Genomic DNA, 19,238 nt, shown 5'->3' with positions numbered 1-19,238 from the left:
AAAAAGCATTTCACTGGAAACTCAAATGCAAGTGATTAGAAGATTAGATTCTGGTGAACGTCAATCTCAAATTAGCGCTGCATTGATTTTGGAAACTTCAACAATAAGGACAATTCTTAAGAATAAAGAAAAAATACTGTCATCGGCAACTGCAACTATGTCAAGCTCTGCAACTAGAATTACCCGTTCTAGAAATAACATTATAGAGGAAATGGAAAAACGACTGTCTATATGGATTGACGACGAAATTGAACGCAATATGCCATTAAGCCAATCTATCATAATGCCTTCTTAACAAAAAGGCAGAAAATTGGAAACCCAGAATAGACTGAATGATCTGACTGAGAATTTTATTTGTTTTTAAAAGTATATGCGTTTATATTGTTTTTATTTTTGTAAGAAATAAATGTTTGATTTTATTTTTATTAAAAAAAATATTAAATTTAATGCCTAACCATTTTATATCCGTCTTACCCTAACCCCATTATTTACATGTTAAGATAGCCTCGCTTAGCGCTGTTTCGCATTACGCTCTACTTCGATGGAACGTATCCCCCGCGTTAAGCGGGGTCTTACTGTATCAGCAAACTCTAATTACATGTATAAACTGGTTTATTTTAAATACAAAATGACGTTGGAAAAAAGCATTTTCACTTTTGAACTGACTGACTTTTTACTCCTATTTTTTTAGTCCAAAGGGATTTGAATCCCGAAGGACTATTAGTTTCGTTTTGGCATTTTGCGTCGGACGGATAAATGTCGGTTCACTTTTCAAACTGTTGCCATAAAATGTTAGAGTCCTGCATTATATTTGAAGAAATTAAATAATGAAAATCTGCGTAAACGTATGTATATTTCTCACATTGTCATAAAATAACGGTACATAGAGTCATCGAATTTTGAATAACGTAATCCTCCAACGAATATGAGCATGTGGAAGACCAAATTTGAAATTTGTTTTATGATCGATTTCCTATTTTTTAAAACTTTGACGAATTTTTGATTAACAAACTCAAGGATTTCAAAGCGAGCAATGGCAACGTTGTGCAGAAAAAACATTTTTATCTCCAGCGCGTGAGTCTCTGTATCGGAAATTCTAAAGATATGCTCGTTTTAAAACTATTTTGCGATATTGCTGTTGCACTGGATCTTATGGTTTAAGTGCGAGGAACATGATATTTAATAAAGAAAGGTAACACACAAAATGTTAAAAAACGCCCCTTTGGACGTAATTTAAAATCTGAAACATTTCAGATTTTTTTTTTTTCTATTTTTATTTTTATTTATTAGTCCAAAGGGATTTCAGTCCCGAAGGACTATTGCTTTCGTTTTGGCATTTTGCGTCGGACTCCTAAACGTCGGTTCACTTTTCAAACTGTTGCCACAAAATGTTAGAGTCCTGCATTATATTTGAAGAAATTAAATAATGAAAAATCTGCATAAATGATTGTCTATTTCTCGCATTGTGATAAAACAATGGTACATAGAGCCATCGAATTTTGAATGACGAAATCCTACTGCGAATATGGGCATCTGAAATTCCAAATTTGGAATTTGTTTTATTATAGATTTTATATTTTGTAAAACTTTAACGAATTTTTGATTTACAAACTCAATGCTTTAAAAGCGAGAAATGGCAACGTTATATAGAAAAAAAAATACTTTTATCTCCAGCTCGCGAGACTGTGTATATCGGAAATTCTAAAGATATGCTTAATTTAACATTATTTTGCGATATTGCTCTTGAACTGAATTTTATGGTTTAAGTGCAAAGAACATGATATTTAATAAATAAAGGTAACACTCAAAACGTTAAAAAAACGCCCCTTTGGACGTAATTTAAAATCTGAAAAATTTCAGATTTTTTTTTTTTTTTAATTTATTTATTTTTTTAGTCCAAAGGAGCTTTGTCCCTGAAAGACTATTGTTTTCGTTTTGTGATTTTGCGTTGGTTCATTATCAATGTCCGTTTCACTTTTCAAACTGTTGCCACCAAATGTTAAAGTCTTGCATTATATTTTAAGAAATTAAATAATGAAGAATCCGTATAAATGTATGTATAATTCTCGCATTCTAATAAAACAACGGTACATAGAGCCATCGAAGTTCGAATGACGTAATCCTCCTACGAATATGGGCATGTGGAAGACCTAATTTGAAATTTGGAATTTGTTTTATTATCGATTTCATATTTTCTAAAACTTTAACGAATTTTTGATTAACAAACTCAAGGATTTCAAAGCTAGAAATGGCAACATTGTACAGAAAAAAACATTTTTATCTCCAGGCGTGAGAACTGATAATCGGAAATTCTAAAGATATGCTCAATTTAAAATTATTTTGCGATATTGCTCTTGAACTAAATCTTATGGTCTAAGACCGAAGAACATGATATTTCATAAATAAAGGTAACACACAAAATTTAAAAAAAAAAAAAAAAAAAAAAAAAAAAGAAACTTTAGAAGCAATTTAAAATCTGAAACCTTTCAGATTTTCTCTTTTAGTATTTTTTTTCTTTTAAATTATCTGGGCTATATAATCTGATGTTTTTAAGTTGTGCCTTTTTTACATTAGCCTCTCTTTACGCCTCAAAGAATGTTTATGTTTTTGATTTCGAATCAGACAGGCATAAACTTTTATAGCAGTCCACAATGAGTAAGATATTTAAATAATCTTCTCTATTATAACAGTACGTTAGGGAATTCTACTTAAGCTCATCCCTAGTAGCAAACAATTAAGAATCTATTTTTATGTATGTTTACATGTTCATCGAATTCTGGAATAACAGCAGCGCCTAAAACCACCATTTTGTAATCTTCCCTCTGAACTTCCTCTCTTCTATGTTCGGTGGTGGTGTGGTGTATTTAATTATGGCAGAACTACACATGGGGAAAACCACGAAAACGCCCATGCAGCCAGCCCGTTCGCGGGATTCGAACCTCGGACCGAACTACCAGTGTTCAGGGACTTTACCCCTCGGCCGCTGGTGGGACACCTTCTGTGTAATAAACTAAAAAACAAAATATTTCGAAGCGATTTAGCTTAAAAGCCCGAATTTTAAATTCCGAAATTCCGAACTTGTTTCCGATTTATTTCACATTTTGTAAAAATTTAATGAATTTTCGAGTAACAAATTCAGCGAATTGAAAGCAACACTGTTCTAATAAAATATTTTCATCTCCAGGGTCACTGTTGTTGTTTGGAAAAATGTAAGATATTTATCTTTCAGCTTTAATCAACAAATCTCGGCTATTTAAAAATAATAGGCTGCGTCTGCCTGAAATAAAATATTTTTATTTTCCACGTGCCAGTATGTTGGAATTCTGCAAAGCGTAATATGTTTAACTTTGAAATTTAATTTGTCAGCTATCGAATAACAAACTAAACCATTTAAAAGCGATAAATGCAAATCTTGAGAATACTTTTTCTACTTTTTAATCTGGTTCATTTAAGTAAAAGTACATTTAAATCTTGATATGTCTAATCAAATATATTAAATATTTTCACGAAATTATATAACTTGGACTCATTAAAATCATTACATATATTTTTGATTTTTATAATATCTACTTTATGGGGCGGTTAACCATAATTATTTTAAACTGCTGATTGGACCAGTGACTAGTTAGTTAAAACATTTCTTTATCTGGATTTCTGAACAATAATTTTCAGCAACTCTTATTTTACACTCTGTCATTAAATTTCTAGCTGCAAAGTTTCTAACATTGTTGTGCATTGTAAAGAAATCTCGGCATTTTTGAAGGAATAACTAACTTTATTAGTCAAAACTTACAGAATAACTAAAACAAACATTTTTAAAAGCTTGCACGGATATTCTCGATCGCGGTTTCTTTACATTTCTTAGTGGAATTATGTTGGTAGCGTAGCAACGCAAATACGTTACAGTCTTAAATTCCTTCCCTCACCGGGAACTTTTCCAGGAAAAGATTTTTCTTTCAAATTGATGGAACGTTCAAGAAAAATTTTCAGTTTAAATACATTAATTTTTTTTTACAAGAGAAATATTTTCAAGCATATCTGTAACAAATACAATTAGATACTTGACCAAATGAGTACAAGTGCTTTCAAAGAAGCATTTTAAATAAACATATAAAATGTAATATGCTATTATTACAAAAATTTAAACAATGAAGTTTTAAACTTCCTAGAATGTATATTTTTAGCTGTAAGATGTTTGGATACAACGACTTAAACTGTTAGCATTTTGATGGTGCTTCTCCTTTCTATGCACGACTTCCTTCCATCGTAATAGTCTGGCAGCACACTCCCTTTAGATTGTACTGTACTTCTGTTCAGTAGGTGAAAACGTTTTGCTAAGAAATATTATTGGGTCTTCGTCGCCTTTAGCATTTATCTGTGATATCACAACACTAATACCAATATTCGAAGTGTCGCACTGAACGATAAATGGCTGAGAAAGGTTCGGACTACTGTATAAGACTGGATTTTATGTTAACCGTTTCTTGAGTTCTTGAGTTTCTCAAATTCCCTTTCATGAATTTTATTAGTATATTCTGTCCTAATTATAGGTTTATGATTAAACTCTTTCGAGATTTCTTTAGGATTATGTCTATTATGATAACCACTTTGCATTTTGTTCACGTTTTGATGACTTTCTTGAAGTTTCAAACCTTGTTTTCTAGAATTTACCCTCTTAAAAGCTCTGTTTAATACTCTCCTACTCCTCTAATGTTTCTGCTACTTCATATGGAGTTTTTAATTTCATCCATTGGTTGAGAAAATGATCCTTTACTTCCATGGGAACCCTATATTTAATTTGCTCGGTAACTATTAAATCTTTCAGATTCTCAAATGTCTTAATTTCTAAATCCACAATCCACTCCAAAAAATAACTATAAATTTTATGCGCATAAAATCATTGTCGATAAAAGCATTGTTTCAGCTTTTCACTGTTAAATTTATATCTTCTTAAGATTATATTTTTCACTTATTCGTACTTAGTCGCATCTTCAGATGGTTCTCTGGCACATATTGGAGATTTCGTTGAGTAAAACACCCAAAAGATAAGCCTCTCAGTCTTTCTTAGGAACCTGAGCCATTTCAGCTTTTCTCTCAAAATTTATCAAATATAGTCCCCTTTCATCCCTTTTTTTGTCAAACTTTGGAGTAATTTGTGCCAATTGGATTTTGTTGCTCGATTCTACAATATTTTCTGTTGATTCTCTAGCTCGTATTACTTGATTTTCAATTTCCAGTCGCTTTATTTCTAATTCATATGCCCTTGCTTCTAGAGCCAGGCGTTCTTCTCTCGCTTCTTGAGCCAGGCGTTCAGCAGTTATTCGGTTTAGAATTAATTTAACTTCTTCCTCATGGTAAAACTGATTTTAAGTGATTATGTTTTTAATTTCTGGGACCTTATTAGTTAGCGGCACTTCATCACCTAATTCTTCGGCTACTTCTGTTAAAACTTGTTTTCTACCCTTGGCAAGAAAAGACATGCTTAGAAATAGAAAAACTCTCCAACAGCGTTTTAAAATTAATTTTAAAAGGCTTTTAGTCAATATCCAAACATCAAATTAACTTGCTCAATCTAAGCCTTTTTTTTAATTAGAAATTCAAGTATGACATAACGTATTTTTTTTTTCTAAAACACTAAATGCAATAAAACGTATGTGGTTTCCGATAAACCAAAGTCTGCGAAGATTGCTCTTAATAAATTAAACTAAAGTAAATTAAAAAAATTCAAGCGTCTAACTTGATTCACAGAAATTCTTGATTTGGGACTCTAATACAAGCGCTCAAATTTAGAAATAGGAATATTATAGTATTAACGTAATAAATTTAACATTCTAATACAAGAGCTCAAATTTTATAATAGAATTAACGTAATAAATTTGCGACTCTAATACAAGAGCTCAAATTTCATAATAGAAATATTCTAATATTAACGTAATAAATTTGCGACTCTAATGCAAGAGCTCAAATTTCATAGTAGAAATATTCCAATATTCTTCAATACGTAATACATTTGCCACTCTAATATAAAAGTTCAAATTTCATATAGTAGAAATATTCTAATATTAGAATATTTTTAATATTAGAGTGGCAAATTTATTACGTTAATATTAACCTAATAAATTTGCCACTCTAATACAAAAGCTCACATTTCATAGTAGAAATATTCTAATATTAATGTAATAAATTTGCCATTCTAATACGAAAGATCAAATTTCATAGTAGAAATATTCTAATATTAATGTAATAAATTTGCTACTCTAATACAAGAGCTTAAAATTTAAAAAAAAATTAAATATTTTGACGCTTTCATCCAAAAGTTTAAACTTAGAATATCGTTCTATTAATTGAATTCTTACAAAATGGGACAGTGTTCACAAAAACTTAGGTGAAAATGTGCTTTAGCTCACTGCTTGGCGATTTTCAGTAGTGGCGATTTTTTGAAAATCGCCAGTAAAATCTCAGAATACGTTGCGTAAACAAAGTTGCTAAGGCGAACCTAAGTGACGTCCATAAACGGGTGGGACTAAAATTGTGACGTCACAATGTATTCTCTATAGATATAGAAATAAGTATAATAAATTCTTTATATTTTAAGTTATAATAATGCAGTAAGTGAATTGTATCAATTATTAAAACGGACAATCTTCATTATTTTCTAAAGATTATAAACTGTACATTAATAAAAACATAATATATATTTTTATTGCAGATCAACATCATACACAGCTTTCATATCACTGTTTCTTAAATTCTTAAATCAGGTCATATTCTATAGTCTTACTAGACTTCTATACATTCTACAAATTAAAAAAATCTAATTTCTCACAATGAAAGAAAATAAACACTACAAATTTGGAACACTAAGCAATGCTTCACACACACACACATATTATCAATGAACTCATAAGCAAGTGCAATTGCGATAGCAAATACTTCGTATTAAAATAAAAAAAAGGTATAAGTTATTTATAGGGTCAAATTTTGATACTATTGAGTAGATGGTCGGATCATCGATATTTTTGAAGAGAATTATCAACATATCAAAACCAAACAATTAAAAATACAATAAAATAAGATGTCTAAAGTATAACTTGCAATTAAAACAACAATGCAAATTTAAAATACACAAACGACACATTAAACATCGCATAGAAAATACGTTACATTACAGCTCGGTATAACATACAGCCTTTGTTCCTGTGCACAACGATCTGTATTCGCTCGAAAAACTTCAAAGAATTGCAAAAACTTGGTGTCGATGTACACATCCATCTATTTTAACTAAAAAAAACCCGGAAAATTGCACAAACTTGGCATTGCGCATTGCCTTGGCTTTGTCCATGTGCAAGTCGATCTATTTTTACTTAGAAAACATTAGAGAATTGCACAAACTTGGCATTGCACGCTACATTGGCTTTTCTGATGTACACATCCATTTATTTTCCCTAAAAAAATCAGAGAATTACACAAACTTGGCATTGCGCACTGCCTTGGCTTTGTCCATGTGCAAGTCGATCTATTTTTACTTAGAAAACATTAGAGAATTGCACAAACTTGGCATTGCGTGCTACATTGGCCTTGCACATGTACACATCGATCTATTTTCACTTAAAAAACATCCCAGAATTCCACAAACTCGGCATCGCGCACAATCTCGGCATTGCGCACCACATTGGCTTTGCTCATGTGCACATCGATCTATTTTCACTTAACAAAACATCCCAGAAGTGCACAAACTCGGCATCGCGCACAACCTCGACATTGTGCACTGCATTGGCTTTACCCATGTACACATCGATCTATTTTCACTTAAAAAAGCATCAGAGAATTGCACAACCTCGACATTGTGCACTGCATTGGCTTTACCCATGTACACATTGATCTATTTTCACTTAAAAAAGCATCAGAGAATTGCACAAACACGGCATTGCGCACTGCATTGGCTTTGCCCATGTACCTATCGATCTATTTTCTCTTAAGAAAACATCAGAGAATTGCACAACCTCAGCTTTTCCAATCTTCTAAGATCGAGCCAAAAAGAAATACAAAATATTAAAAATAAGCAACTTTAAAACGAACCATACAAGAAAATTTTTTTCACTTACCCTTTTCAAGAAAAATTTAAAATCTTTTTGAGTGGTTTTATGTGTGTATATTGAAGTTATCTCAGGAGGAAACCCTTTTGGATCCCCCCTCATGTTTAAATAAATTTACTAACGTTTTATACTCCGTTTCCGTAATATATGGAGAAAAAAGGCAAAAATCCACAGGGGGAAAATACTCGATTACAAAAGAACCACCACATAAGAACATTCAACCGCAACAGAATTAACTGCTCAAATTAACAAGCAAAAATTTAAGTAAAAATTTTTTAAAAAATTAAAGCTTTCAGATTTTAAATTACGCCCAAAGGGGCATTTTTTTTAACGTTTTGTGTGTTACCTTTCTTTATCAAATATAATGTTCTTTACACTTAAACCATAAAGTTCAGTTCAACAGCAATATCGCAAAATAATTTTAAAATGAGCATATCTTTAGAATTTCCGATACACAATTTTGCGCTTTGCACGTAAAAATGTTTTTTTTTTTTTTTTTTCACGTACTGTGTTGCCGTTGTTCGCTTTGAAAACTTTGAGTTTGTTAATCAAAAATTCGTTCAAGTTTTACAAAATATCAATCAGATAATAAAAAAATTTCCAAATTCCAAGTTTGGGCTTCCAGATGCCCATATTAGTTCGGAAACGTTTGTTATTCAAAATTTGATGGCTCTAGGTACCGTTGTTTTATCACAATGCGAGAAATACTTATGCAGATTTTTCAATATTTAATTTCTTTAAATATAACACAGGGCGATAACATCTAATGGCAACAGAATAACAATACAGCTTCAAAACATCGGGTGAGCCATTTTGGCGCGTTTATTGCCCATTGAAAAACAATCGCCAAGCAGTGGGCTAAACAGCATTTCAACCATAACGGTGACACGTACTGTATTTCTTTTGTTTTTAAATAAACACTGGTTTCACCTTTCTATCCCAACGACTACCACCAGATATTTATTCTTTTATACGTCTGTAAAGACGTTTAAAGAAATCTCGACAATTTTGAATGAACAACTAATTTTATTAGTCCAAACTTACAGAATAACTTTAAAAAAAATTAAGCGTGCGCATTGTCTGCACGGATATTCTTGCGCGCGATTTCTTTACATTTCTTAGTGGAATTATGTTAGTAGAGTATCTACGCAAATACATTACAGCATGCAATAGTCTACACTGAAATATATATATATATATATATATATATGTAGAAAGCTCGCCTAAAAGTTACCAAGAGCTGCTGCTCCAAAAAGTTCAACACGGTTTAAAAAATTAATACATATGAAAATCAAACCATTAAACATGTAAAACATTAAAAAAAACAGAATCAGACAAAAAGGTAAGCGGAAAATGGTAAATTAGCCCAACTCGACTTCCAAACTGGCTTTTCAAGGGAAATTTCATTTATTTGAACGTCGAATCAAGCTAACCCCATTACGCGTTTCGCCGAAACAGACAATTGAAACTTTTTCGCTACAAAAATTTTTTAAAATTTAGACAAAGTGTCTTGGAAATTTTAATAGTCTCAATTCTCTGTTCCAATTTCCCGACGCGTCCGCGCAAAATGACACATTAAGGTGTTAAAATATGTTAAACAATACCTAAACATCTTAAATCTAGACTAAAATCAATATTAAAATCAAAAATAATTACGAAGATAAATAGCGGTCAGCTATTAGTCCTAAATATACAAAAACATACGGGCTGGGCCTGCAAGCTTAAAGATTAACAATTTAATTTTTATATTTTAGAAATGTGTAATGAAAAACTGTAATTAAAATAAAATAAAAGAAAAGAAAATTAAGATGAGAACAAACTAAGTGGGTCTTGCTAAGACCAAGAAAATTTTTTTATGTTTTACTTATTTTCCAGCATATTGCGCAAGATGTTTTCTAGACCAAAATTAGTTTTTCAAAATTGTAATTACTACCTTGCTTGATATATATATATATATAATATGTGATGTACCAGTTTTATCAGGAATAAATAGACTGTTGAAGAATCATCAATGTAGTCGTAGCTTAAATTATCAGACGATAGTTTTAAAAAACAGGATCCATTTATTATATTTCAGGAGAAAATAGCAATTACAAAAATCTGATCTCCGGAGTAAATAAAAAAGAACTACTAATAACATTTTGTATGAAGGGTTTACTGCATCGTGACATTTAAGAAAAAGCCACGATATTCCTTTTGCGAGTCTTTTTATAGCCTCTGGAAAGGCGGAGCTTCCATAAAATGACGTCACCCTCGTCAGCCAATCCAGTTCGCTTGAAATATTTCCAGAACATTCTAAAACTGTACGTGTAGAAAAGGCTGGAAAAACAACTTGACTACGGGGCTGTGCATTTAATTCCACGTACTTTCAAATAAGAGAACGTCGCCATTAGAAATGAAAAGAACATACAGTTAGAATTTTAATTGTAATCTTGACTATGGAATTTTATTATTACATATATATATATATATATATATTTTGCAATAGCGAGCACTAGCTATTATAGGCCTTGGCCACTATTAAGGCCGGAAGCAATGGTAGCTTTACTAAGGAGGCAACTAAAAGGTGGGCCACCGTTGCCTCCTGTGGAGGGACAGAAAATTTACATCCACAACCTCCGGAATAGGAGCCCCGGAATTTGGTACGGCACTAAATACTCTACCGTCTAGGTGGCAAAAATAAAAAATAATGAAATAAATATAATGATAAATATATATAAAATAAAATATATGTAATATATAAATTATGATAAGCATACATAAAATAAAATATAATAATTATGAAATCTTCGAATATATGATCTCCAGGGGGTAAAAAGACAGATTTTTCGGTGCCCAAAATCGAAAGTTTACTTTTTCGTTCCACTCCGCAAAAAAATACTGAAGTTGGGGCACAAACTTACTTAAGGGGGCTCATACACCTTAAACCCCTCATGATCTTCGAATATGTGACTGCTACAAGAATTGGGATATTTTATTTATTTTAAAAGCAATTACTTCCAACCGTTTACAGCTGACTACATAATATAGCTGCTTTGGAAACTAGTAACCAGAAAATTTGTGTTGCCACAAATATTTTTGTAATTTAATCCTCTTTGTGACAAATTATTTCGCCATGTTTCCACCTTGCGCGCATGATATTTTAACAATGGCTAATGGTATATGAAATTGGATGGAATTCTTTATATGGGCACTATTTTCTAACTGAACAAAAAATATGATAAATATTTTAATATTGAAAAATTTTATGGACGAAAACATTACAATTTTTTAATAAAATACATTTTATAAACTCAACTCCAAATAAAATAAAAATTTAACATGAAATTTTTAGAATTTTCGGTTCACAGTAGTTTCCAAATGTTATAAAAGCTATATATTAAATATGGAATTAAATTATGCAACAGAATATTTTAAACTGCGCGCAAGGTGGAAACATGACGAAAAATGTTGTCACAAAGCGGATTAAATTATAAAAATATTTGTGGCAACACAAACTTTCTGATGACTATTTTAGAAAGCAGCTATATTATGTAGTCAGCTGTAAAAGGTTGGAAGTAATTTCTTTTAAAATAAATAAGTTATCCCAATTCTTGCAACAGTCACTCATTCGAAGATCTTATGGGTTTTAAGGTGTATGAGTCCCCTTAATTCACTATTCTGTTAAGAATTTCAAATATAAACAAATGGCGACCTCGTTAGGCTTATCCACCCCTTAAACTTTTAAATTCTTGGTAATTCTACAACTGTTGCATGCAGGTTAACTACAGGCATAAAAAACTTAACGGGAATATAAGTACAACAAAATTCAATCATTTTTAAAACAAAAAATTCACAATTTACTAACATATAAGAAAAAATAATTGAGCTCACCGACCCGGGTCACATTTTAAATCTATCAGTTTTGAAAAAAATGTCCTTTATTCTGTCCATATGTACAGCTATCACGCAAAAACATCGTTAGAATTGATTCATGAGCTGTCAAAATGGAAATTTTCGTTGAAAATATGGTACCCGAAATTTTTCGCGATAACAATATTTACTTTACTTCATACAAGGAAATTTAAAAAAAAAATGGTTTTTAGCGAACTGGAAGAATGTTCGTTAATTTTAATCTGCTATAAGAAAAGAAGAAGAAAAACATCATGAACAATTAATAATCTTTATTTTATTATCATGTGAAAGAAAACAGAAAACTAAATTTTAAAAGAATTTACTAAGAGAAGAGTAAAATATTGAAATTCAAGAACTTTATTTTTGAAGTATAATTTGGAGGAAAATAGGAATCGTAACTCATATGATAAAAACTAGGCGTTAAACAAGAAATAAATCTGATAAAACTTTTTGTCAGCATTTGTAGTGTCTGCTTACTTATCAGACTCCCTTTTAAACGTAGTTACTATACATTGTTCTCTTATCATATCAGCGATAGCCTTACTGTAGTATATATACAAATTCTTCCTCTGCCCAAGTTCTTTTCTTGTTCAGTATAATGGAATACCTAAAGGATTTCGACGTCACTCCTATCCTTATAGGAATTCTGTTGTCTGTTATCACACTACATTTGTGGTATGGCAGACGTAGGTACAGACTTCCACCTGGCCCTATCGGTGTCCCTCTTCTTGGGTATTTACCATTCCTTGAAAGAGAATCTTTCCTTACGTTTAAGAAATTAAGTGAAAAATATGGAAACATATTCAGGTAAACTGCTTTTATTCAGGTTTATTTTGGTATTATTTTCTGTGTCGTATTTGTTATTCTAAGTAACAGTGGTTATCTTGCGATGTTCTTGTGTCCAAATAAGAAGTTTTCTGATTAATGGTAAACAAGAAGTACGCTAACGATGGTGATCTTTGACTAATGCATTTTTATAATGTAGAAAATAAATTAAAAATTTGAAACGATTGGCAAGAGTCTCTTGTTTCCCTGGAGCAGGAATTTATAAAGTTTTGTGTATAGAAAGCATTTGCATCTGAATATATCATTTCAGTTGTAAATTATCTTGATTTTTTTCGTTATACTTAAATTTTAAAAAGAAACCATTTTAAATATTTACGTAAAACAAAAGTATCAAACAAGTATCAAAACAAAAACGAGTATTGTAATTCAAATTAACTAATATTTAATTAAGAAATTATTCGCTTCTTAATGTAAAATAAAGAAGCAAAAAATGTTATACAATCAAAAGTAAGTTAAGATTAGTAATATAATATTATCTTCAAGTAGCCGGCTTTATTTAGATTAAATTTAGGCACTCGTGTTAACATATTGCTATTGGCGAATATCAATAAAGTTTTGTTATCAAATATATCAGTATTATTTGAGGCTTGTTCCCCCCCCCCCACGTACTCCGTAATTTTGAATTCGACATGAAGGAAAGATGTTCCTCGATGATTTTTAACTTCCCATTTTATAATTCCCCAGGTGCGTTGTATATTCTGAGTGCGTGTCGATTTCAGGACCAATGAAATTGTATTTGTGGTTCACTTGGCAGTTAGTATAACTAGATTGCTACAGTTGTTCCATCTTATACCGCTTCCGACAGACGGAAAAAATTTTCGATTCATCTTTAAGTGTTTTTTTTTATTATTATTATTATCTCAAAGGGACAATTTGCCCAGAAGGGCTATTAATTTCGTTTTGGCATTTCGTCGGTTCACTATAAATGTCGTTTCACTTTTCAAACTGTTGCCACCAAATGTTAGAGTCCTGCATTATATTTGAAAGAAATTAAATATTGAAAAATCTGTATAAATGTATGTGTACTTCTCGCATTGTGATAAAACTACGGTACACAGAGCCATCGAATTTTGAATGACGTAATCCTCCTACGAATATGGGCATGTGGAAGACCAAATTTTGAATTTGTTTTATGATCGATTTCATATTTTGTAAAACTTTAACGAATTTTTGAGTAACAAACTCAACGATTTAAAAGCGAGCAATGGCAACGCTCTACAGAAAAAAAAAAAAAAAAAAAAAAAAAAAAAAGAAAGGAAAAACATTTTTATCTCCAGCACGCGAGATTGTGTATCGGAAATTCTAAAGATATGCTCAATTAAATTTTGGGATATTCCTTTTGAATTTAATTTTATGCTTTAAGTGCGAATCACATGATATTTAATAAGTAACGCAAAAAATGTTAAAAAGAACACCTCTTCGGGCGTAATATAAAATCTGAAAGCTTTCAGATTTTCTTTTATATTTATTATTTCGTTTATTATTGTGGTAGCACTGTGATAGGAGACCATGACAAGATTTGTTGCTTTTGTTTCGCGATGAATATCTCCAAAAATCCCTTGAGAAGCGGCTATTCTTCCAGCATTATTTTCCCTGTCTTTTGAGCATGCATTTGTAGATCTCCACAATACATTCGACAAAGCCAATTATTTTCATTTTTTACTTCCACTATTTCCAGGATACATTTCCCCCGTGGTTATTCCAAACAACATCATTTTGTTTACCATTCCTAGTAGCTTTTGGTAGACCTTGATTGATATTAGTTATTCTCATCAGAAAAAAAAAAAAAAAAATGAATCGTAAAACTGTTGTATATGTTACGCGGCTTCTTTTGAACCTATTTTTTACATGCATTCGAACACTTTTCCAATGTGTGCGAATGTTGCACTTCCAATAAATGCTTTCCTCGTCGATCTCCACTGGGTGCGGGAAATTAAAATAATTTTTCTTTGGCGGGAGAGTATTTGCTGCACTTTTTGAAAAGCGGACAAACTCTGTTTCAAATTGAGGTAAATTTCATAGACTCATGATGATCAAAGTTACGTAAAAATTTACTTTATTGTAAAAACACAGATGATAAAATGCGAGTATCTAATGAACCTGTGCATTGAAAAATGAACCATGAAACTTTTTTTAAGCAAATGGAAGTCGTAGGCCACTTAACTCGACGATAATCACTGGCATGCGGTTAACACGAAAGTACTTTAATTTAATACTTCTTAAAAAGTAAACTCAACATTGTATTATTTTTTATGATATTTAAATCAATCAAAAAAATTAAGAAATAAATTCCTGTTACTAAAAAATAAGGAAGAATCTGTATGTGGTTATTTATGCATATATGCTTGTTCCTCTAATTGTGGAAAAAGAGTGGCCACCAAACTTTGAACCAACGTTTGAACATATTTAGTCCTCCACTCGAACATGTACAAGTCCAAGCCAAAATTTTGAATTTGTTTCTCATTTATTTCATATTTCATGCGACTTTAATGAACTTTTGATTAACAGATTTAAAGATTTAAGAGCAATGTGTTGTAACCAGAGCTGTGGAGTCGGAGTCATGGAGCCGGAATCGGAGTCGGGCAAATTTTCGGGTAAAAGGAATCGGGGCTGGAGTCGCTGTAAACAGGTCGACTCCGACTCCAATTTTTGTTGGACAGTTTGAATTTGAAATGAGATTAAAATGTATTAAAAAAAATAATGACAAGCTGAGTTATTAGTTTTATTTATGGACTATATACATTAATAAATAGTTATTTTCTATTTTATTGACGTATTAATAAATAAATATAAGGGAGGAAGATGGATGTGATATTTGCCATTAGTGATTAAATTGATTCATTTAGTTACAAATCTCACTGGTAAATTTAGGTAAGCAGCAGTAGCAGCAAGAACTCCGAAAATTGATGCCATTCTTAGGAAGCGAGCAGGAAAAGGAGCAATTACTTATTAAGCAACGCGATAAGGAAGTACATATTTGATGATAAAGAGGTTATTAAAATTAAGAACTTTTTTAGAAGATGTAGATAACCCTAATGTTTCACTAACAGAAAGACTGTGGAATGATCTTGCAGAATTGGAAACTCTTCTTTCTACACTGTATATAGCAACAAAAAAGCTGCAATCTGAAGAATTAACAAGAGGCTAGAATGGAAGAATCTGATGTTTGTTCTTTCTGAAATGGATGGTTTATTGCCGAAGGAATCAGTTCTTCAATGAAGAAAAGAGAAACTAGTTTGCTAGACAATGAGATCTTGTTGGTTCAATATATGTATATCCGAAACACCGAATTTTCTTGAATGAGGATAAAAAGGCAAAGAAAGCCATCTATGAACTTTCATTAAAAATGAAGTTATTCTCATTAAAAATGAAGTTACATTTGGAGAATTCGAATCAGGACAGTCAAACTGCAGACATTGCAATTGAATCTCTATCATCCTCTTCCAAAGATGAATTAGATTTTGAGAAATATTTTTGATAATATTGAAAAGTCTAAGGCAAAGCGAATGAAAATAAAGAACCAGGAGCATTTAGATATAAAAAGGAAAAAAAAATACAAACAAGATTTCTACATGGCCTATGAAAAAATAGAGAACTATGATTGTGCTTGCAAAACTTCTCTTTTAGAACTTATAAAAAATCTGTCCTGAAAAGTTAAAAAAAGTAGCCCTAACAGCTCTTCCAGTTTTCCCATTTCATAATAAATGCTAATTAATATAAATAACTTACTATGCCATCAATTTTTGTTTTCTGTAGCATTTATTACTTCTTTTATATTAAAAAAATAAGCTGTAACCCATGTGTATATGTTTACATATATATATATGAGTGAGTCGGAGTCTTTAAAATTTCAGGAGTCGGAGTCCGTCATTTTTCCCTACTGACTCCACAGCCCTGGTTGCAACTACTCGAAATAAAGCATTTTTATCCGACTCGGGCCAGTGAGTTGTCATTTGCCAAAGTTTAAGCGATATATGTTTCAAACTGAATCAGCTAATTAAAAGCAATGCCAGTGCTTGAAAAATTGTTTTTGTTTTCCAAACACTGGTGTTTTGCTATTGAACAAAATGTAAGGTATTAAACCTTCAAATTTCGTCTGTCTCTTGCCAGTTCACAAACTAAACGGTTTAAAAGCAATGCAGACATATACAACATATACAACAGTTTTACGATTCATTTTCTCAGACATTTCTTAATAAAACAAGTTTAACTTCATAGTCTGATTGATTGAATGCGTGTAATTTTCTTTAATTGCCGTACTCGCACTAATAATTCGTTCTGTGAACATTTACGTGGTTCTTCGAGAAAGATTTGTTAAGCTTCGTCAGGATAGGTAGAAAACTGAGAAAGGACGTTTTTTACACATAAATAGTACATACGATGATTGTTACAGAACGATTGAAAGAAATTTCTTAGAATAACTATTAAGCGGCTAGCCAATCAAACTACTAGCACAGTTAGTTAACTACAAGCAAGTGGTTCGGGTGACTGACTTTCCAGAAATCCAGATAATTGAAATTATTGTATTCTTTCCCAATTAGTTCCTTAAAAAGATGTTTATTGTAATTCGATGTAACTAGATATACTAATGTAAATATATTGTTTGTAAGAAGTACAATGTACAATGAAAGTTTGTATGTATGTTCGAAGTAATTATGTTATATTAATCTGCCATAATCCAACTTTTGTTAATAGGTCAATTTCTTTGTCATAATTGTATACTGTGTCTTTGTAATTGTATATTCAATACGTAAGTCTAGTATTAATGTAAAATTACTATGTAAATGTCTTGGTAGGCTAGCATCCGATGCGGGCCAACTAAAAGCCCAGCGGGGTACAGTAGTGCAGCGGAGCAACACCTGTCACTGACGAAGTTCTGGTGCTCCGTCCACTTTTTCCTATCCCCTGTATTTATGTCTAATATTTTACTATATAAAATTATTAATAACCATAATATCATAACAAATTTTACAATTTTTCGGCTTCACTTTCAGTTTGTATCTCGGAAGATCTCTGGTTGTTGTGCTTAATGACTATAAACTTATTAAAGAGGCTTTCAGTCAGCAAGCACTTTTAGGTCGGCCACCACATATATTTGACTTCCATCCTGATGGCTTAGGTAAGTGATCTTATAAATATAACATTTAATATTAATTGTAAAAGTTAACTTCCAGGAGCACAAAATTAAAATTAAACATTTTATTGACCAGGATAGATTATTAATTCACTGTATGTTGTAAAATTTAAGCGATCGAACTTTAATGTTCGAATATCAATGTACACTGCGGGGAAAAAAAAGGAACAGTTCTCTATATCTCCCGCTCTATTAGTCCGACTGACGAAATTCAACTTGCGTTTTTCATGTCTCGGAAGTGAGACTTAGGATATGTTTTAGATTTATATACCGTATTGTTCTAATATAGGTATTTTGACACAAAATCGCACTTTTTCTGAAGTGACATGCCAATGCTTTTCTTTATTTCGATTCTAGAACTCAAATTATGCCAAACTGCCAAGTTTTGTAAAACTCGCACGAGTAGTTTTTAAAAAATTAGCTCTCACATGTTTAGCTCTTCAATGTTAATTGAATTCGATACATATTCATAAATATCTCTTTTTTATTAAATGTATTCGATTCTTCGTTTGATATTTCGAAATTTAGGTTCATTCCAAATAAAATTCGCCTATATTTTATAGGATTTATTTAAAAAAATTGTATTTTTAAAGAATTTTTATAAATTTTTCGAAAAAATTTTCAATTATAATGTATAAAATTTTTACCATCATTTTAAAGTAGACGTATTTCTAAGCATGCCTGCAAAAAATTAGAGTTTTTTATTCAAAATTTCTGAAAATATACTTGAATTTTTATATTGGCGCGTTTTGAAATTTGGTGTATTTGTTGAAAGCGATAATAACATCAAATGTGGTTCAGGCATTATTTAAGATTATTTGAAAGTAAAAACGCTGTGACTTTTCCCTCTCCTCCACAATGGAAGGGAAAGGAAAATAGGTTGCCATACATTAAGAATTTCGCCAAGTGAATTATTCTTGTCGCAAACTGAAAATTATACGCGAAGTTAAAATTTTTTAATTTCTCCGTAAATTTCGCACTAAACTTTACAAACTTAATAATTAGGCATAATTTGAGTCGTAGAATCGAAATATAGAAAAATTTGGTATGTTATTTCAAAAAGTCCCATTTTTGTGTCAAAATACCTATGTTAGAACAATGCCATATATAAATCTAATATATATTCTAAGTCGCGCTTTCGAGACATAAAAAACGCAATTTGAATTTCGTCAATTGGTCCAGTAGAACGGGAGATATAGAACCGTCCCATTAAAAAAAAAAAAAAAAAAAAAAATTAAAATTAAAATTAAAAAAAAAATTCCATTATA

The 19,238-nt window shown here is 31.2% G+C and overlaps 2 protein-coding genes across 4 annotated transcripts in view; one reads left to right on the top strand and one right to left on the bottom strand.

Annotated features, from left to right (window-relative positions):
- The window catches only part of LOC118182980 (uncharacterized), a 223,419-nt gene that overhangs the window by 76,112 nt on the left and 128,069 nt on the right, over positions 1 to 19,238 (bottom strand). The gene's annotated exons all lie outside the window — the stretch shown is intronic.
- LOC118182979 (cytochrome P450 2J4-like) overlaps positions 12,574 to 19,238 on the top strand; it is a 51,497-nt gene continuing 44,832 nt past the window's right edge. For both annotated transcript variants that reach the window (XR_004757154.2, XM_035352372.2), the window contains exons 1-2: positions 12,574 to 12,797; positions 17,831 to 17,955. Coding sequence is in view for 1 of the 2 variants with exons in the window: in XM_035352372.2 (XP_035208263.1) it covers positions 12,589 to 12,797; positions 17,831 to 17,955 (334 nt within the window). In the remaining variant the exon portion in view is untranslated. The remainder of the gene's footprint in view (positions 12,798 to 17,830; positions 17,956 to 19,238) is intronic.

Source organism: Stegodyphus dumicola, chromosome 1 (assembly GCF_044657685.1).
Source record: "Stegodyphus dumicola isolate Sdum_Otavi_A_Nest chromosome 1, ASM4465768v1".
NCBI lineage: Eukaryota > Metazoa > Arthropoda > Arachnida > Araneae > Eresidae > Stegodyphus > Stegodyphus dumicola.
This window is presented reverse-complemented; position numbering and strand designations above follow the sequence as displayed.